The following is a 22,187-nucleotide window of genomic DNA, read 5'->3' on the forward strand; positions in this document are numbered from 1 at the left end:
CCTCATTTAAAGCACACGAATCTGCCACCCTCTCCTAGATTCAATATGGTGCCCATAGCATAGGTGATTCATCCCCATGACACATCGGTGCAGCTTCACTCCCTTGCTGCATTGGCTAGGAGGAAGCATGGAGGTGGAGTGGACTCTCAGCAAGACCACAGCCCCAGGTTCTTAGCAGCACCACTGTGACAAAAAGCACACGATCTAGTATTGCAATGAAAATGTGACCCCAAGAGAAGAGGGTCCCATGCTAGTCCTCTGGGCAGGTGCCTGCAGGGCACAGTGCAACACTCTATGAAGCCTGTCTATGTGGGCCTTCCCCCTCTCTGCTCTTCCAGTGGCAAGGGCAACTGTATATCAACCATGAATGCTGATGTTACTACCTTTGTAAACAACTCAATGATATATTTCAGGAAACATTCTAACACTAGTTTTTTTTTGTTTGTTTGTTTTGTTTTGTTTTTAAAGCTTTTATTATTCTGGTAGAATAGCCATGACTGGTCTAAACTATAATTGCTTAAAATTTATTTTTTAACAAAGGCTGTTTAAAAGAACACTAGATGGCACTATGAGAGCATTAACATAAACCTGTACCAAGCACAAAAACACTAAACCAGAAGGATTCTGGCACTCTGAGCCAATTTATGTATCAATCCCAAACACATGGGAAACCACTCCAGAATTCCTGTCTTTTCAGCAAAATTAGCTGCTCATCACTGGAAACAGTGACAAACAGTTCATTAGGAAAACACCACACTTGCTGTTGTAAATTTATAAAATATGCAGGCATCTGGCTCATGGTAGGGTTGTGAGTTTTTTTTTTTTTTCCAGTATTCTGCATGCTGAAGGTCAATAATGTCTCCCTTACAGCACCAGCAGGAGACAGTTATATAGGCTCTCCCATCTTTGGGCTACCGTCAGGGCCTGGGGGAGGAGTAAAGCAGGTATCCGCAGCTGGGAAATTGCTGGATAGTAGAACTACCATGAAAGCTGCAGAATCTTATGGGATGCAGAGTTTAATAAAAAGCAGATGTTAAGAACCAATGCAAGAGTCCTCTGTATTTGCTGTGCAGTCCACCTTTTACTTCCTCCAAGCCAAGGTCCATTGGGAGAACCATTTTCTTCTGAGGCCTCAAGAAAAACAGATGCACAGCTTCCCTTCCTCTGGGGACTTCTCAGATGTCAGGATGATACACACAACCTGGGTACATTTATCTTAATAATCACCACAAGGATACATTCCCTTAAAAAATTATAGAAGCCCATAGACAAAATTCTGAAAAAGAGACTGGTGGAGGCTGAGTGTGCAAGACCCTGCAGGGTTTCATGTCTAAATCACAAAGCTTAAAGCAATGGAGGAAGACAGGGAAGTAAACTATCTATAAACCTGACTTTGAGGAGATTCAACATATTTTTTTTTTTTCCTTTTTCAAAATCATCCTTTGCTGTGCTGGGGAATAAACTCAGGTTCTCATACACACCAGGCAAACACTCTACGTTGTCCCTGAGACTTAGCAACTTCTAAACCTGTGCTCTGGAATAATCCTTCTGTACACTGTAAATTATGCTGTAATTGGTTTAATAAAGAAGCTGACTGGCCAATAGCTGGACAGGCTAAGGTTAGGTGGGAGAACCAGACTAAGGACACTGGGAAGAAGGACAAAGTTCTAGAGCCATCAGCCAGACGCAAAGGAAACAAGCCACGTGGACAACAAGTGTACAAAGTGAGGGAACAAGCCCTGAGCCACCTGGCCGAAAATAAAGGAATAGAAATGGGTTAATTTAAGTTGTATGAGTCAGTAATAAGCTGAGCTATCATAACCGAGCATTTATATCAAGCTTCCATGTTGGTTATTTAAGAATTAGCAGGCAAGAAAGAAAAGCCCGCCTACAGTAGTGGATTCGGTAATCTATCAGTTCTAACAGGAGACCCTGACTTTTTCTTTTGCCATTTAAATCTAGAATATGACAAGGGACTTTGAAGCTTGGAAAAGGTTTACAGGGAGCATGGAGCGGGCCTTAAATGATTATCTGACTGCCATTGGTTCTTTGCCTGTTGGTTCTGCCATCTCCAGCTACCCTCTGCATCTCCATTCAGATTCACCTAAGCCAGTCTTATTTGGGGACCAGTTCTTGCAGGCTTCTATCGAAAGCACAGGGAGACAGGCAGGTGAGGCAAAGCCTATTTCTCAAAAATAGATGATATACCTTTAAAGTCCCATGCCCTTCAAGTGTGTAGCTTTGGGCTGGACAGTAAGCCCAGGAAAGGGTAGGGAACTGAAACAGCGGGATCATCAGGGGTTTAGGGCCACCCAGTGCTACATAGTGAATCTGAGACCAACCTGGGTCACTAAGTGCGTTTGAGGCAAGCCTGTGTTACTACATGAAACTCTGTTTCAAAACAACCAACAGATGAAACAAACAAGGCATGGCCTGGGGGCAGTGAAAACAAGCAAGCAGTTCTGGAGCTGGGCTCTAAATTCTTTGGGAATAAATATTTAGATTTTACATTAAAAAATTTTTTTCTTTGTAAAATTTATTTTATGTGTGTGAGTATTTGCTTGCACATATATTCATGTGTACCTTATGCATATCTGGTGCCCAGGATTCAGAGCGTCTGGTCCCCTGGAACTGCAGTTACTGATGGTTATGAGTCACCATGTGGGTTCTGAGAACTGAACCGGGGTCCTCTACCAGAGCCACAAGTGCTCTTAATCACAGAGCTACCTCTCCAGTGCCCAGTATTAACATTTCTACTTAACCAACAACGTATTTTTCTGTACCCCTTCCCCCATAAAAACAGAGAAGCAGACGCACAAACCCAGACACAGGGCCCCTTCCTCACCTTCTGTGCATTCGCGGCTCTCCGCTCCTGCTTGGCCTTCATCTCAGCCAGCAGCCCACTGCCCATCACCTGCACATAGCGCCGGCCACTCTGTGGGCTACCCCTGCTGTCGCTGCGTTCAACCCTGCTGTCACTGCGCTCAACCCTGCTTGCTTCCTCTGACAGACCCTCCTCCAGGGATTCTGGAGTCTTCATCTCTTCTGTGCGTTCGGCAGCACCATTGTGTTCAGCTGCTTTTATGTCCTTCCTGGTGGTGTCCACTGGCGGACTCCGAATTGCCCCCTTTGGGGATGAGAACTCTTCTGGCATCAGGACCGTGGGTGGCCGCTCAGTTCTGGAGCGCGATTTGATTAGGTTGAGAAAGCCACTTCTCCTAGAATCCCGTTTTTTCTTCTCATCTCCTTCACCCAGATCGTGGGCATCCGAGCAGCGTGTGGATGACCTCCTGCACCACAACCAAAATCACAGAACTGATTGGCTTGGTCATGAAAACAGGTCCCTTGAGGAGTTAGTCAATGAGCATGAAGGTGACCCCTGCATAAGCAGCTACATTCTGTAGCATTTAAAATGTTAAGCCTGTGTTTAGAGACGGAGGAATTTAGGCTACTGGTGGGGTATGAGCGAATTTGAAGGAGTCAGGCAGGATTGAGGACAAACCTTTGTAATGGTTAAGGGCTTAAGTGTGAACTTCTCCTAGACTGGCTTGAGCCATAATTGGGCAACTACCCTGTTTAATTGGGGGTTACTGGAAAGGGCTTCCTTGACCACCTGTAATTATTAGGTAATTGGTGAAATCCAATATATTTGCTCAGTCCTGGCAAATATTTGGGTCTTTCCTTAAGTGGAATAAATTACTAGAAGAAGCAACAAAGGAAAAGACGTGGCCAGGGTGCTGGTATAATACCTGTTACTCTAGTATTTGTTAGATGAAGCAGGAGGATCAGGAGTTCAAGGCCAGCCTCAGCTATATAAAATTCAAGGTCAGGTTGGGCTATAGGAAACCTTATATCTAAAACAAAACTAGACAGTATACGTTTAAATTTTAGGATAGGTTTCCAGGAAGAAAAAAAAAATGAAATTTGGGAAATGGGTGAAATGAAAAAACAAAACGAGTGCCCCAAGGAATCTGCCACTCAAAGCTAGAGATGGGATTCCCCGCCCCCCCCCAGCTCCCCAGAAACGCCATCAAAACTAGAACCAAGGAGAAAATGAACAACAACCAAACACAAAAACCACACAGGCTAGAATAGGCAACACCCTATTGGAAGCCCAAATAGCGCAAAATAGTTTCATGGATCTAAACAAGGGAAACCTAAACTGGAGGCCCAGGAGCAGCTAGAACCTCAGTGGCTGCAGACTGCTAACCAGCCACACTTCTACAGAGCAGAGTGGCTGGGAAGCTGAGAGATAGGGAGGAATGGCTGGAAACCAATTCACCAAGTATTATTTCCTCTTTCCAAGCCACAGGGTCAACAATGTCCAGCCCACCCCAAAATCATTGTCCACAGAGCCAACCTGAGAAACAGTGCGACTGAGGGTGTGTTGCACAGGCACCAAACAGAAATAAAAGCAAAATGAGACACAAGTGGTAAGAGACTGGGAGAGAAATGATGAGAATTAACAGGCTAACCAAGGAAATACCAGATGGAATAGAGGAAGTTAGTTTGTCAAAGTGTAAAGAGGAAATAGAAGAGATTTACAAAAGAAACAAACAAACAAAAAATACTTCAGAACCAAAGAACATGAATTTTAAGAGTCTAACACTTGATGTGTTACAGCAAACTGGATAGACAAACCAGCATCCCCCTCTGGAATACAGCATCATAAAATTTTTGTACCCTGAAACTCAATACAGACACACTCCAATGTTTCCTGAGGAGAGAGAAAACAAAACCATGTCACAAAGAATCAGGACTCAAGAAGACACTGGGTTCTTATGAGAACTCTTGAAGATAGAAAATTAGGGAACAGTGTTTTCAGAATTCCAAAGCAAAACGTATGCCAAGCCCCAATTTCATACCCAGCAACACTATCACTCAAAATGGAAGATCTTAACCTTTCTAGAAATGCAGTTAACACTCCATTTCTTAGAAAGTAACCACAGGAGGAAATCTATCAAAATGAGGGTGTAAATCTCAGACTCTGAAAAGCAGATAAGACGCAAGGATGTGCTGAAGGGAATCCACTTGCACAGGATGAAGGGACTGTCTTCCCCACAACACCAGGTGTGAGATGTGTCCAAGAAGACAAGATGGAGAGCATGAGAGAGAACTCAGATATTTGTGCTTTTATAGGAGACTTAAAGAACTGAACAGATGAGAGCATTGTGGGAAAATTAAGTAAACAAAAAGGGATGGATAGCTTCCAGGAAAACAAACAAACAAACAAACCAAAAGCCCAACCCTATAGAAAAGGAAGTGTGACCACAGCATGCCATCAGGTAAATCAGGTGTGGATACTTACAGGGCTAGAATGAAGCCCACTGAAGCAATCATAGAATAATGAGTGAGCAAACATTATCATCAAATGAAAAAGTCAATAGAAAGAAAGAATTCAGTAGGGTCAGAGAGTGGACAGGATACACTATCATCCTCTGTAGCCAGATGTTGACAGAACTAGTATATGAAATTGAAAAATGAAAAATAGGAAAAAGTATTTTATTAAAAAAGAGAAGGCAAAGTCAACAGTTAATGGAATAAAAGCCAGTTGCCTCTGGGGAGCAGGGAGTGGGAAAAGAAATGGGTTTTTTTCTAGTTAAAGCCTTGCAGCTCACTTGACATTTAAAACTATGAGCACATAACACTGAATTTCAAACTTTCTTTGCACTAATTTATGATGTTTTACCTAATACCATACCCTAAAATGTCTAACTGACAATCTATTTTCATAGGAAAACATAGTTTAAAAAATTAAACTTTTTGTAGGTCCCATCAACAGCTGATGAAAGTTGAGCTATCTAGTCTTGCACACAGAAACATGACCAAATTCTGGACTAACACCTTTTGGGAAATAGATGTTACATATTACAAATACACCCAGATATCATTCAAAGAAAAATGAAGAACAAAGCTTCATGATCAAGAGAGGAAGTCCGGTGGGAAAGGTGTGACAGAGTACTCAGTCCACATCCAATGCCCACACATTTCTAAGTTAAAGAAGAGCCAGCAATGGTATCTGTAACTATACAGAGACAGGTCAATTGTCTTGATGTGTTTTTAGCAATGACTGTTGGTCAATAACTACCATAGCTGGTACGAACATTCTAAAGATCCTGTATGTGGCAGTGTACACCTGGAATCCCAGCTGAGGCAGGAGGATGACTGAGTGTATAAATTTTCCCTGGACTGCTTAGTGAATTCCAGATCAGCATGGGATTACACCATGACATTGTCTCAAAAAGAAAATAAAATAGCAAAGTAAACAATAAAAAATAAAATATAAAACAATAAAAGATTCTAAAGTGATAAAAAAGAAAAATAAGACCCAGGTATTGATCTTGAACAGTATTCTGGGTGAGACCGGCAACAATTCATCAAGAGAGAATTTTCCATTTTGCTCTGTTTGTATTGGTGTTTCTTGACCCTCTTGAAAATGTAGCGCTCTAATCCTTGTATTATAAAACAACCAAAACTGAAATGGACTCTTGAAGATGCACACTACAGATAGATGTGTATACAGGGGAAGGCCCGGAACCAGCAGGAATTATTTTTTTGGGGAATGAAGTATTATAGCATTATAGGAAACTATCAAAGAATAAATGACATATTGGTGGGTGTTGAAAGATAGAATTCTGCCAAGTTATGCTATGTTAGTCTGCAAGACTTGTGTCAATGACAATCAATAATTAGGTGTTAAAGCTTACAACATCTCTAAGCTCCATTGCCATGGATATAAGACTTAACTTATTTCTACTTTAGCATCCTGCAGAGAATAGATAAGACTCATCAATCACTGCCTAGGCAAGCCCTTCCACAGCTCTCCTGCCGGCCTGCCCTCAGCTATCAGCAAGGTTTAATGCATTCCTGAATTTTGTCTCTAAGCTGAAGCAGTCTTCAACAAACATAACCAAACTTGGAGTCTGTTCTGAGATATATCAGCTTTTAGTAACAGATTGAATAACTTCAGGAAAATCATATATAAAGGCAGGTGTATTTTAAGTTGAACAATATAGTTCAGGCTGGTCTGGAATTCACTATGCATTCCAGGATGACTTCATTTATGGTCATCCTCCTGCTCCAGTCTCTGGGTTCTAGGACTATAGGAATGTGCCACTGTGCCTAGCTGAAATTAAAGTATCATTGAACTCTCTTCTAAGAAAGCAACACCCTAGTAATAAGGAAATGTAGAGAAAAGTCATTAGAGAACACAGTAGTTACTTTTCCTCTTGTAATAAAATTCCCAGAGACAAAAGCTATTTAAGGGAGGATTTGCTTTGGTTCACAGTTCCAGAAAACAGCCCATCATGGAGAGGCAGTCATAGGTACAGTGTGAGTTGCACATCTACTGGAATGAAGTAGCATGCTCAGCTGGCTTTTTCCTTTCTATGTAGTCTGGAAATGGATGCAATACTGCTGCATCTCCCCACTCCAATTAACATAATCTAGATAATCCTTTATAGGCATGCCTAGAGGCTTTTCTTGTATACTAGGTGATCAAGAGCCTGTCAAACGGACAATACCAACCACAACATCGGGTAAGTCCAAGGGCCCTGCACCACTTCTCCTGTCACTTTATTGCCCAATTTGCCAACAGATCAAATTATGAATAAGAAAGTTCAAAGGATGCTCACTGCCTTGAAAAAGAATCTTCCAGGTGAATATAAGAAACACCTCTGGATTAGCAGAAGTTTGGCTGGATGTGATGTGGACTGCTATGGAACAGGTCCTACAGTCCCTTGGTTCAGCAGATCAGTGATGAGAGCTTGAAACTTTGAATTTCTAACAAGTTCCCTAACCATACCAATGATGCTTTGTTAGAGACCACTTTTTTACAAATCCAAATGGTAAATCTCTTGTATAAGACTGTGATGCCTATATAAATTATAACCATTAGCCATTTAGATGTAAATGAAATACTGTTTTTAATGAAATGACTGGACACTTACTTGCCATCCATTTTAGTCACTTTCTTGGTGAAAAATTCATCTACACCTTCATCCACTCTGCCCATGAGGCCGTTCTGTTCTCCATCATGGGGGACGATGCTGGTGGTACAGATCTGCAAAACAAACATGACCTTACTCCAAAGTCAACTCAATATATCTCAGTTCTATTGGATTCAACAACCTACAACATGGCCACGACTCACTCCAATAGGGATTTACAGGAACAGAGGCCAGGTGTAGAACCATAACCTAGTAAGGACAAAACAGGTTTATAGATATGCATGATGTTGGTGATTGTGAGGGACAGGTTTTAATGACAGCTTGGGTTGGCTGTAGATGGGCACAGGTTTTCAGGCAGTCTCTGCTAGTAGCCCTGGCTGGCCTGGAACTCATTATGTAGATCAGGCTGGCTTTGAACTTGCAGCAATCTTTTTGCTTCAGCCTCATTATTGCTGGGATTACAGGCATGTATCACCACATTCACCCATGAACCAGGTTTACAAGATGTACTGTAAACAATGCATAATGGGGGATTCATATGGCTGGACCAAATAGACTGTGAAAAGTTCTTTTTTGCAAAATGCTACAAAGTTTAAGAACAAAAAGAAAGAAAGAAAGAAAGAAAAAAAGAAAGAAAGAAAGAAAGGAACAAAGAAAGAAAGAACAAAAAGCAAAAATCTAAAAAAAAAAAAGAACAAAACAAAAAACCAAAACCCAAAACAAAAACAACTATAATCTCAGTACCAGGGAAACAAGAGGATAGCTAGGAGTGGCTTCCTTTAGCTGCCTCACCAATCACTCCCCTTCTTGATCCAATAAATAAAGGGTTATATATTTTTTTCATTCAATTTCTCCCCTCAGCCCTTTTTGTTTTCTCTGCTTTGAAAACAGAATTCATAGCTGGCCCCCGAGTTCCATGATAGCATGCACGGAGAACACGGAGGCTGCAGAGATGGAGGGGGAAGTGCAGCTCTCTCTAGGTACAGCAGCTTAAAGGGCTAGGCTGCAGCTCCCAGCCCCTCCGTGCACCCCTGACATTTTAGAGGTAAAGAACAGAGGAGACCGGTTAAGAGACACCCAGCAGCTTTAAAAGGAGGTGCTTTAAAGACAGCAGTTAAAGGGAAGCTCAGGTTGAGCTAGCCTCGGAAGAGCAGTCAAAACCCAGACTATGATGAAGAGAATCAGGACAAGAGAGTTCAAGGCCAAAAGCACATGCTGCTAACGCTCATTTTCAAGCTAAAGGAAAAGCTGTGATGTGATTCAAGTATCTTCTGTCAACCACAATCAGTTTCAGATGCAAAGAGCAGCAGGGCTGTTGGAGAGGGAGAGCAGGGATCACCCTGCACGGGCAGGACCACACTCGCCTCAGGGAGCTGTCTATCTTCCTCAGATAAGTAAGTCACTGGTGCTGTGCACCTCCAATGAATGTGTACTCTCTGAAGGTTAGTTTGTGAATGACTAGCAGGTAAGTGGGTGCTGGGAGGTTAAAGGCAGTTCAAACCACCTTCTTGTCTGCCTCACCAGGGTGACTGAGCAAAACACTCAGGGGCATAGTGGACACCTGGATTTCACATGGCTTTATAAACCAGAAGGAAGTGTGAGCAAACGTGCCCAGAGAGAACACCATAGGAAGCAGAGTGAACACACACCTTCCATGTATGTCTCCCACAGCAACAAAGAAGGAAGACAGACACCTAAAGGAAACATCAGAAATCACCAAAGGAAGGCAATGCAGGAGAATTCGAAATGCACTTGGGAGGCAGAGGAAAACTGAAAGGCAGTTTTTTGAGAACAGACCATGAGACAGCTACACAATGGATGAAAGACATTAAAATGTATCAGGAATGGGGCTGAGCATGGTGGCTCAGGCCTGGAATCTAGTACTGGGAAGGGTAAAGTTGGAGGATTGCTGGATTTGAGGCTAGCCTAGGAACCAAGCACAATCTTGAAATCAGAAGAAAAATTAACTAATTAAAAACAGAGAATGAGAAAAGGAGACATAGTTAACAATAGTTAAGAGCAATTCAAATTCTAATTCTATATAAACGATCAATTTGATCAAATGGACAATATTCCATGAAAATATAAATTACTAAAATGGCCTCAAGAACAATTTGAAGGACTATCACACATGTCTAAGAGAACACATATACACTTTAATAAGTGGGAATAAAAGGGGGTAGATTAAACTACTCTTGTTTTTACAAAGACTTTTGCATGAGCACAGGGGACAGTTAAAGTGCAGAGGGCAGATGCTTATAATTGTCAGCCACAAGATAGCTGGCAGGGATGGAGAGATGGCTCAGAGGTTAAGGGCACTGGGTACTCTTGCAGAGATCCTGAGTTCAGTTCCCGGCAACCACATGGTGACTCACAACCACCTATAATGAGATCTGGCCCTCTCTTCTGGCAAGTGGGCAAACATGCAGGCAGAACACTGTATACATAATAAGTAAATAAACCTTAAAAACAAACAAACAAAAGGCTGGCAATTTGACATTATTGAAGTCTGATCTAAGTGTGAATTTTTGTTAATTTTTTTTTTTTTAAATTATAAGCTGGGCTGTAGCACACTGGGGAGTTCTCACTCTCCTAGCATGTGCCAGGCCCTGGGTTCCATTTCCATCACTGAAGAAAAAAAAAAGGATCATCTGTGTTTCATTTCATACTGTGAACTGAAGCATGGGAGAAGCTGCCTCTCTGTGTTAAAGATCCTGCATGCTGCCAGACTTCAGGTGGACACAGCACGGCAACTGGAGAGGGAACAGTTCATCTTGTCAACTTGACCAAATCTAGATTCAGATAGGAGACACACTACTGGGTATGTTTGGAGGGAGTTTGCAGGAAGGGTTAACTGGGGCAAAGCTGCACCATGAGAGTAGGCAACGCCTTTCAATGGGTGCTTCATATACAAAGAGGTCTGAGGGAAGGCAGTTTTGTCTGCATTTGCTTCCTCTGGTGAGTGTGTCTACTGATGCTTCTTCTGCCACCACAGACACTGCCAGCTTCCACTCTCATCAGACTCCAGCTTCTTCAGCTTTCCAACATGGACTGAACACCTGAGGCACCCAGCTTCATGGGCCGAGCAGCTACAAGGTTCTCAGCCTCTCCAGCATGGGCCTCGCTGAGCTGCCCAGCCCCTCCTCTGTATGCCATCCCAGTAAATCCATTATGCATAGCTATGCAGTCTGTTCCCCCAGAGAACACAGATGGAATGTTGATGGTCAAGAGACAAAGCTGTTTTTTTCCTCTCTTAGTCCCTTTGGATACAGTGACTGTCCACCTCAGTATCTACCCCAATAACCCTCATGTCTTTTCAAATGTCGCCTAAGCCTGACCCCACGAGCCTCTACATGCTCTGAAGTTGAGAATGCTGGAAAACCTCCTTAATGAACCTCTCTCTGTGCTTTTGTGAATACAAGGATTTGTGACCTTCTTTCCTGTAACTTCAAAGCTTTTCTATGGTGGCACACAAGTCTGTGTTCCTAGGAACAGCCACTCATATGTGGTTTACTTCCTTAAAGGAGAGTTAGCATTGTTATACTGACAGTGTTTATGTAATTTTGTTGTTAATTTTGGCACAAAAATCAGAGTGACAGCATGACTAGCTTTGGCTCAGTGATAGTGGCATGTGGGCATCTGAAACAGCCTCGGCTTTCAGAATTCTGATCTCTAGGGTAGCTCAAGGGTGCAGTGAAGGTCAAAGGCAGGCTTCAGACATGCCAAGATCAACTCGGGACAAGCTGGTTCTACCCACAGTCCTGGCAAAAACCCTGGTGGTCACATCAGATAACTGTCGAGACTAAACACTAGTGATGAAAGCAGCCAAAACTATTTTATTCAGTTAGATTTATCTCTAGCTTTTTGCTTCTTCCTGTTGCTTACCTGGAAAATATCAATGATCCCTAATAAGGCTGTTGTAAGAGACAGTACTCAGGAGACAGTGAGCCTTGAGAAATCATATGATAATTAATGCACCTTCACTGTATATCCAAGAACAACCATACTCCTCTGCTCCTGTGGTTCTTGTTATTATTCTTATTTTCCAGGGGCTTCCTATAGCCCAAGATGGCTTCCAGCTTGATGTGTACTGAAGGATGTCCTTGCGGTCCTGATCCTCCTCCCTTAGCTTCACAACCTCTAGGATTACAGCAAGGAACCACCATGCCTCATTCTTTTTTAGTTTTTTAAACTCAGGAAGAAAGAATAACTTGCACATGACTGTGGGGTTTGGTCCCCAGAATCATAAAAGCAAGATAAATAAGCAAATGCACAAACCCACAAAATGTTTCCCTCCAAGGGCACAGAGACACTGAACCCATCATTTCACATTCAAGTCATGCTGCTAATGATTGCAGAAGTGACAGCCAAAGAGGGACCATTTACACAGCAACAATCTAGAGTACAAGTCTGAGCCAGCGTAGCGGAAGGTGTCTCTTTCTTTATCTGATAAGCCCCTCTCCCTTACTTAAAATACCAATAAGTGCATATATATATATATATATATATATATATATATATATATATATATATATATGCTTGCGTAATGCTGTATAAAGAATCCAAAATCAAATGAGCTGGAAAGGAAACTATGAAACTAGGCCCAGCTCTTCAGATTCAAATGAACACTCTTCTAAAGAGAACTATTGACCAGGCGGGCAAGTGGGGAAACCCTGGAGCTTTCTGTGCTTTCAGCTCTCCCCCAATTGGTTCAATAATCACTACTGAGCACATACTGCTTGTATTCTTAAGCCACATCATCAGTATTCGGCATATTCTTATAGGTTACGAGTCACAAGTCATGCTCCCTGGAATTCACAGGCAAAGAGGAGAGCTGGGAATATGTAATAAGAGTTATCTCAGGGTAAATACCTATTCCCATGGGGGTGGAGAGGGGGGGTTCACCAGCTCTGCACCAAGCACAAGTCCATGAGAACCATTTTTCCCTGAGGCTGCCAGCTATGTAGGACCAGAGAGGAAGAGGCAAGGAGGGCTTCCTGGAAGAAGTTTTGTTTCCATGGAGATCTGAAAAATATGCCAGTCATCTTCAGCTCCAGGGAAAACAGTAAGAAAAGAGGATGGAGAGAAGCCAGCATCTAGGATGGAAGTCAGGGATGATTAAGTAGATGGTAGTGGTGCATAGTGGTTGCTGCGGGTAGATTTTGTCTGTTTTCTTTTGTTTGAGACAGGTTCTTTCTATGTAGTCCTAGTGGGCCTGGACCACTTGCTATGTAGACCAGGTTAGCCTTGAACTCACAGAAACTTACCTGCCTCTGTCTCCCACATGCTAGGATTAAAGAGCTATGCCCCTATGGCCAGCTACAGCCAGATTTTTAACATGTCAGCCAGTGAGACCCCACAGGGGACAGGATAAACAAAGAAAAGCAGGGTGACAGGCAAGACAGGATCCTAGTTTAGAAATTGCTTAGCCTGAGGTGTCCCAGAACATTCCACATCTGAAGGTGCAGAGCTCAGGAGAGGCTCTGGAAATGGGTTCACATAGAATCAGCCAGCAGCAAAGAAGATACACAAAGCCAGCCCAGGGAGCTAAGGACCTCTTTTTAGTTTTGTATGTACATGTACTCATATATGTGCCAGCATACGTGTGGCAGTTAGAGGACCATCTTGGGTGTCAGTTACTACCTTCATTCAGACGGGGTCACTTTGCTAGCCTAGTCTGCATATGCTAGGCTAGCAGGCCCAAGGGCTTCTGGGGATTTACCTGTTTCCATCTCTGTGATGGTTTAAATGAGAAATACCCTGTAGGCTCACATATTTGAACACCTACTTGATCCCCAGTTGGTGGCACTATTTACAATTATGGAACATTTAGGAGGTGGAGGAAAGGAGGGGGCCTGAGGAGCCCTGTGGACACCCACCGCTGCCTGTGTAGGCTGCTGCTTCTTGTTCCGCTTGGGCCGTAACTTGGTAAAGTGTTCCAGTCTCTTGCCTTCCTCTGAGGGCAGCTCAGAAATCAACCCGGAGCTTCGCTTCTCCTGCCGGATTGATGGGAAAGGTGGGTCTTCAATGTGAATCGGCACCTCCTCCAGGGCTTTATCAAGATCAAACTCCATTTCTGAAATAAAACAGATCCCAAAGCAAAGGATGATGCAAAGAGTATAATAGAAAATTCCCAAGGGCCAGGCCTGGTGGAGTACAACTACAGTGCCAGCACTGGGGAAGCTAAGGCTGGAGCATTGCTGAGTTCAGGACAACCTGGGACACACACTCAGACCTTCTCAAAAGCAGAACAAAAAAGGAAGGAAAGAAAAGAGAGAAGAAGAAAGACAGGGAAGGAGGGAGGAAAGGAAGAAAGGGGGAGGGAAAAAAGATAAAAGAAAGGAAGAATAGAGAAACCCAATTCCATCACCAGCAACAATAAAAACCTAAGAAATCTATACAAGTTATGTTTTGCGTTGTTCTGTTTTAGACAGGCTCTCACTCTGTAGCCAGGTTAGCCTAGAACACACTATGTGCCCAGGCTGATCTTCAACTCACATCCATCCTTCTACCCCAGTTTTGTAAGATTACAGGAATGAGCAACCATACCTGGTCTTGAAAAGTAATATCTAAGTCTACTGCTCCTTACCAATTACCCAAATCTTTCTCAAGTTATAGAGTGGATCTCTGTGGGACAGTGTGAACTCCCTGCTGGGATGTTTCCCAGTTACAAGGAAGTGGCTGGCATTGGTACCACACTCACCGAACGCCCTGGAGACAGGCCGCAGCATTCGGCTGTGGATGCTCTTCCTCTTGGACTTGGGAGTCATCTGGCAATCAGAGAGAGGCAGAACTTAGGTAAGCATGGAAACTTATCTCAAACTCCAAGGCACCGGGGATCAGCTAGTTAAACTAGGTTCCTGTTTCACTACTTAACAATGGCTCCACTGTAGCAGCTGCTAGCTTGACTCAGGAGATGCATAGACGGATTTCTAAATGTTTAGAACTTTCTCGAGTGATTCAGCCAACTGCTCTTTTATCCTACACCTCTAACTAGTTAAAATCTATTCCTGCAGCTGAAAAGAACAGCGAATGATAAATTAACTCTAAGCCATACGTGAGAATGTCAAAATGGAGATAAGGAATCAGCCTCAAAGACTAAACATCAGTCACAAAGCACTGAAAGAGATTATTCATGACTGTAATTGTCGGTTGTCACAGCAACACTGGTGCAGGCATACTGTATGCAGTCTCTGTGTGTCACTTCAATGCTTTAGGTAGCTTAACTCTTTGTTTCACAGTGTGCCATTAAAATTTTAGGACAATGTGCCACAAATCAAAACTATCAGCTTCTCAGTAAATGTCTTGTCTGCTAGAGCCCTTTAAAAATAAGTCCCAGAGCAAGGCCAAACTTGAGAACATCTGCCAAGTGTTGGCATCAAGTATGGGGCATCCACCATCCCCACCTGTCATCCACCACAGACCATCAGCCACCATTCACATCTGCCATCCTGTGTGGACCTTCCACCACCACCCACACTTGTCATCTGCCAAGCCATCTACCATCACCAGCGCTGTCACCCAGTGTAGACCAAACACTACCACCCAGACCTGTCTCCTTCAGAAGATACAGATGGTAAAGCTCGGAAGAACCTCAGGCATCAGCTATACAGATAAACTTGAAGATCAATACAAAGTCACGGGATGAGTGATAAACACTAACAAATCTGAGCTGTTAGATGATCTGGGCCAGGACAAGAACCAGGGATGGAGCTAGCCCCCTACTACGCCATTGCTACCAATACAGATGATGGGCTGTAGCTGTGTTTAAACCAGCATGATACTAATTTTTTAACATCATTTTTTTGTTGTTGTTTGAGGGCAGGGGGAGGGAAGAAGAGCTGAGGATTTTTTGTTTCATTTTTTGAGACAAGGTCTTATTACGTAGCCTAGGTTAGCCTCAAGATCACAATCCTCCTGACTTAGATTCTTATATGCTGGCATTTCAGGCAGGAACCACCAAGCCTGGCTCAAAAACCTGACCCACATACAAATTAAGAGAAAATAGAGCTGAAAGAGTGTCGTATACTTTGATGAAATGGTTGTCAGTTAAAGTTTTCTCCAATTCTATATTCTTTAAAAAAATAACCTGGTTTACACCGACCTGGAAAAGCAAACAACTTTTCAGTTTTGACAGTTATCCTGGCTCTAATAAAAGAAACACCCATTTGCTATTAAATGTTGGGAGAACAGGGAGAGAAAAGCTGAGCTGATGAGATTCCCTACACATAACTGCTTTCCCCAAAGACCAGTGTGACTTGCTGGAGGCAGCCAGGTTTCATGGGAGGCTCACAGCTTGCAGAGCATTGGAGTGGTCTGGAGCACCCCACTCCTCAGATTCAGCAAAAAGCCAGTAGGCATCTATTTTAAGGAGAACCTCTGATAAGATACACGATGTGTTTAGTTCTCCAGAGTTTTATACACCTTTCGTACAGTCTCAGTAGTGAAAAGGTCAACAGGGAAGCCAGAAACAAGGCATATGGTGTTCGCCCATGATTGCCAACTCAAGGCCAGCAAGGGACTTTACAATAAGTTTGAAGTGAGCTTCGACTATACAAGACCCTGTCTGATACACATTCAAAAAACAACACAAACTAAGCTTGAGATATAATTTTATCCAGATATTAATAACCAAGAAAGAAGTTTAAAATGCAGGTGTGTAGGAGACCTGAGGTTTTGTGTCCTTTTTGTGCCTCAGGATAAGGTTGTTTGCACACAGAGCATTCACAGACAAAAACAGCCTAGCTCCAGTTTCCATCTCCTTAGAGCCAGTATAATAGATAAGAAATGTACATGAAAGGTGTCAAAATTGTAACATTTCTTGTCCATACAGTAGCATTAATATTTGAAAAGGAACACATGTATAATTTCATGTACAGTTAAAGAACAGATAAGAACTAGAGAAAGAAACTCATTTGCAAACTTGGTGACCCATCTATAAATAAGTCATTTAGGTGTCACTTGGAGACACATAAAAACAGGAAAGTCACTGGGCATTTCATTAGCTGACATGGATCAGAATGGAATTAGTTGTTTTTTTTTAATTATTACTATTTCCAATGTTTCAAAGCCTGGTATTATGTTTCAAATAACAGGAAAAAATATCTTCTAGTACATTCTACTGCATTCTTGTATTTTGAATGATCCCTCCAAGAGCAGAGAACTGATACTTATGTTTCCCATAAAAGTCTTTTGTCGGTCTTCCCATTTCTGCTAGTTCCCAAGTTTTACCATCCTTAGAAAGGTCTGGTGGTTCTTGGCTGAAGTGAGAAACTGCAGCCCTGGGTACTACCTCTAGCCTGTAATCCCACCATGCAAGAGGCTGTAGCAGAGGGGCACACTGCTGCAAGTTTGAAGCCAGACACACCCTGCCTCAAGACAACAAAAGACCCTCCAATGCCAATAGCTTCAATCTTTCTCTCATTAAGATAACACATAACACAGAAAGAAAACGCAGACTTCACCTCTCACGAGCTGTGCCTTTTCTTTTTAATGCTTTCTTACTTTTATAGCAAATACAGACTTGCTCAGTCTCTCTTGCTTATTCTTATGACTCCATTGCAAAACTCCCAATCGAGGACAGGAAAGAGGGACTTAGTTGCTTATTTAGCAGCAAATTTTCCAGCTTCTCTAGAAATCCACTTGTTTGCACCGTTCTTCCTTCTCTTAATGCTTAGGTTGATAAATTGTATCCTGGGAGGAGGGATGGCAGCGACCCATCTTTAGAACTATGTGTGCTCTTCTCTTTTTGTACAAAAATGAAAGGGTTAATTCCTTCAGCCTGTGCCTTAGCCCCACTCCACTATCCCTGCACACTTGCCAATGGCTAAGCAGCTTTCTGAGTCAAGGAAATCCCAAACTGCTCATCAGATGAAGGACAAGGGCAGCTAAAACAGAAGGAGCAGGGCTATCTTTAAGCTCAGCCAGAACTAACCTTGAAAAAAAATGCATTTTATGAGTAAGAAGAGGAAAAATGTTAAGTCTTTATTTGAAAATGCAATTTTAGAAGGAAATCCTAAATATAGACTTTCTCATCTTGATACCATAAAGTGCCAATAAATCTGTACTGTGTGATAAGCGTCGACAGCACACCATGGCTGTTTCTGAAGAGACCAAAAGCATGTAGATATCTATGTTTCTTGGAAATCTTACTCATTGGAGCCAATTTTTATAATGTGTAAAGCTATTCTGCATGTAGCTCAACATTTGTTCACTGTCAACACGGTTTACAAAGTAATAATAGAACTTGGTTCCCAACAGTTTCCGCCTCTCAGACCCACTTCTAACAGGTGATCCCTAAGCATATAATTTTTAAAAATGAGACCTAAATTGCTCGAATTACCATAAAAACAGGATAAGATAGTTTCCGTATTAAAAACATTTTAAACTTTTTTTGCTAAGTTTTCACAAAGAGTAGTATACAATGTTCTCATCCTAAGCTAGAGAACCAAAGTTATTTTTTTTTCTTCCTTCTCCAGTCAAAAAAGAAAAAAGTACCTCCCACCCCACCCCCACGCACACACAACCAATACCAGTTGAGAAGCAGATTAGGAATGAGAAACAAATCATATTGTTAATTTTCTATAATCCTGGGCCTGTGACAAGAAATATGACAAGAATGAAAAATACTTGGGCATTTACTCCTTGAGTTGTAAGAACTCCCCCCACACTGCCCCCATCAAATGTGGCATCCTCTTCCAAGTTCTCTTACCCTCAGGCAGACAGTTGGGGAGATTTTCAATTCATCCCCTGGTTTATTTAAGACTGAACCATCTGGTCAACCCCAATCCTGTCTCTAAATTATTGCCTGTTTCATTCAGGATCTGCTGATGGAACGACAACATCTCCCGGGAGACCAGCCAGGCAGTGCAGAAGCAAATGGAGCGTGAGAATGCGAACCAGCATGGCCAGGGACTGCAGTGCCACTGGAGGATACTTACACTTGTACAGCAGAGAGTCTCCATGCAGCAAAAGGAAAGGGAAAAAAAAATATGAATGGAAGAGAGACAAAGCAACAGCATTACAAGAAAAGGGGAGGAGGGAGAGAGACCATATGTAAACAAAGTAGGAAAAGCTAAAATACACAAACAGCCATTGCAGCAAAGAAACAGGGTGAGAGTAGTGCCAAGTTCACAGCATAAAGCATCCAGCCAAGCTTTGGATAAGCAGCGGCACAGCTACAGCTTGAGAAATTGCAATGTTCGTACATACAGATATTAACTCTTTTTCTAAGGATATCTCCAAATCCACGGTGACATCATCAGCTGCCAGGGCACTCAGTGGGCAGAACACTGGACAGATATTAGAAACCCTCACTTAGGTCTTGTCTTGGCCTGCAACGTGGGGACTGGGAATCTTTGGGTGAGCACAGCCGTCTCTTAAAAGCCACTTATAGCCCACTTTGCTCTTCACTGCATTTCTGGAGAAAAGCACTCAGAATTCTCTTACTCACTCAGTTATTAAAGCTTCTTACACAGAATCTGATACTGGAATCTTGTACAGTCAACCTGTCAAAGTGCAACTAAAGATTTCCTGGTGGGAATTAACATTTTACATTAAAACTTTAAATCCATTGGTCACCATTGACAGTTGTTAACACATCTTACTATTTAAAGGACAAAATATTTTAAAAGTTGTACTTGAGTCATCAGTGTGTATGAAAACAGCATGATGTGACAGAGAATCCTTCTGAAACTTCCAGAATACATGCTTTGTGGAAGGTCCCCACTCTGTCTACCTGAGGCTTTATTTTTCTTAGTTCTGTATTTTATGTGTCAATTGTTCTTAACAAATGAAATGAAATGAAAATATAGAGCTCCTCAGGCTGTGTGTGCAAACAGTGTGGGTCACTGCAGAGGAAAGGGAGGATGCATGGGAAAAACCATTCATTTCCCAATACCATCCCTGCCACCGTCCATATTCACACAAAGGCTTTATTTAGTTGGCAATGTCAGGAGGAAAGCCTCACTCTCAGAATTCTCATTTCATATTTACTAAGCATTGTTTTTTGGGGGGGGTTTTCGAGACAGGGTTTCTCTGTGTAGCTTTGGAGCCTATCCTGGCACTCGCTCTGGAGACCAGGCTGGCCTCGAACTCACAAAGATCCGCCTGTGTCTGCCTCCCGAGTGCTGGGATTAAAGGCGTGCACCACCAACACCCGGCAAGAAATCTCAGAATAATGTTCAGCCAAGAATTTCAGAAAGATACCCATTGGCAGACCAGCTATGTACATTCTAAAACCTTAAGACTATACTATCTAGTAGCTGCCCATGAACAGGTGTACATTTACACATGGAAAATAATGTGTCCAGTCAGACCCTGATGGTGCCTATGGGAAGAGGAAGGCAAGAAAGACGGCTGGTGGTGGCCAAAGGAGGTCATTATGCTATTTGTAAAGCTTAAGATCATTCAAGGTTTGGGGCGGGCGTTGGTGGCCCACGCCTTTAATCCCAGCACTTGGGAGGCAGAGGCAGGTAGAATCTCTGTGAGTTCGAGGCCAGCCTGGTCTTCAAAGCGAGTGCCAGGATAGGCTCCAAAGCTACACAGAGAAACCCTGTCTCCAGAAACCAAAACAAACAAAAACCAAAAAAGATCATTCAATGTTTAGTAAAGGTTGCAGAATACATATACATACTGTTTGTTGATTCCTCTTGGAGAAGGGACAGAATGGCAGTAAATAAAATATAGTCCCATGCTGAGTTTGTGTTCTAGTTAGACCAAAGATGCTGGCATGCCAAAAACCAGCTCATAAGGAGCTGGCAAGATGGGCATTGAGCACTGAGTGGTATTTCTTAATGAATTGTCCTGGTTTTCTCCCACTTCCCAAACTAGTGTTTCTAAGAAGGGACCACAACTAAGAAAATGTATGCCTCCATAAGACTGGCCTGTAAGCAAACCAGTGGGGTATTTTTTTAATTAATGATTGATATGGAAGGACCCGGCCACCACTGGGCAGGTGGTCTGAGATGTATAAGCAAGAGCACCCGTCCATGGCCTCTGCTTGTGTTCCTGCTCCAATGTCCCTCAGTCAGTAAGAGAGTGTGACCTGAGACCTATAAGCTGAAATAAACATTTTCCTCCCCAAGATGCTTTTGGCCATGGTATTTTATCACAGCGACAGAAACCCTAACTGAGACAAACTGCTTAGTAACACCTCAAGATGTTTGTTTACAATCACTCTAATCCATGGAAAGGAATCATTCTAGATACAGGGTAACTACTGATAGTCTGGACTTATTCCTATAGGAGCTCAGGAGAACACCCCAGAAACTACATCCAGGGCCACCTCCTGATTGCTGCTCATGATGAAAAAGAATTTGAGGATAGAAAAAAAATAATGTACCAACAGGCAGAAAGAAATCTATAAATTTCTTAAAATAACTCAGGGTTGTTTTACATGGATAAATATTTTGTTTAATGCTACTGTTAACCCCAAATTTTTCCAGAAAGGCTGCTTTCCAACACTCAGGAGACAATATTCGCTAGAACCCAGTATCTAAATAAAAACTGAGGGCTAGTACCACAGCCACATTCTTCATTTACTTTATTGAAAAACTTCTCATGAGAGAGGGATTTGAAAAATCAATATGAACTCCAATGGCATTGTTGTTTATCCTATTAGACCAAAAAAAAAAAAAAATCTTTTGTCAGGCATTGAGCACTTCCCCAGTAAGCCAGCAAATTTGACTTCAAAACTGGCCCAGACCACTTGTGATGAGGGGAAAACTCTCAGAACAGTAGGAGATGGAGGGTCGAACTTCCAAGATAGCAGCTTGGGCAATGAGTCCCCAGACAACAGGCCACACATCAGGCTCACATATTCCAACTAGAAGTTGGTGCTGGCCAAGTAGATTTACCTTTGGAAATGAGCTTAGAGTGCAAACAGGAGGTATCTAGCTGGAGGTAAACACTTTGTAAAAGTTAATGACCAGAACATTTATTATACCATCTTTTATTACCAAAAAAAAAAAAAAAAAAAAAAAAAAAACAGGGATTCTGTTGTTGTTTTCATACAGGCTCTATGAAGCCCTGGCTGTTCTGGAACAGGACATGTATACCAGGCTGGCTTCAAATTCACAAAGATCTGCCAGCTTCCATAGTGCTAGGGTTAAAGTCATACACACCATACCCAGCTGCAATGTTTACAAATATAGTAAGATGCTTTTTGAAACATCTTAAGCATTGTGCTAAAAATACATCTAGAAAAATGGTATAAATTTGGTCAAAATAGGAGAATGC

At 42.4% G+C, this 22,187-nt stretch overlaps 1 protein-coding gene across 5 annotated transcripts in view; it reads right to left on the reverse strand.

Annotated features, from left to right (window-relative positions):
- Carmil1 (capping protein regulator and myosin 1 linker 1) overlaps nucleotides 1–22,187 on the reverse strand; it is a 278,033-nt gene that overhangs the window by 15,088 nt on the left and 240,758 nt on the right. For all 5 annotated transcript variants that reach the window (XM_027409345.2, XM_027409351.2, XM_027409347.2 and 2 more), the window contains exons 30-33: nucleotides 14,653–14,719; nucleotides 13,829–14,025; nucleotides 7,950–8,062; nucleotides 2,846–3,290 (exon numbers count right to left, since the gene is read on the reverse strand). In XM_027409345.2, coding sequence (XP_027265146.1) covers nucleotides 2,846–3,290; nucleotides 7,950–8,062; nucleotides 13,829–14,025; nucleotides 14,653–14,719 — 822 coding nt within the window. The remainder of the gene's footprint in view (nucleotides 1–2,845; nucleotides 3,291–7,949; nucleotides 8,063–13,828; nucleotides 14,026–14,652; nucleotides 14,720–22,187) is intronic.

The sequence above is a fragment of the Cricetulus griseus genome, chromosome 3, assembly GCF_003668045.3.
Source record: "Cricetulus griseus strain 17A/GY chromosome 3, alternate assembly CriGri-PICRH-1.0, whole genome shotgun sequence".
NCBI lineage: Eukaryota > Metazoa > Chordata > Mammalia > Rodentia > Cricetidae > Cricetulus > Cricetulus griseus.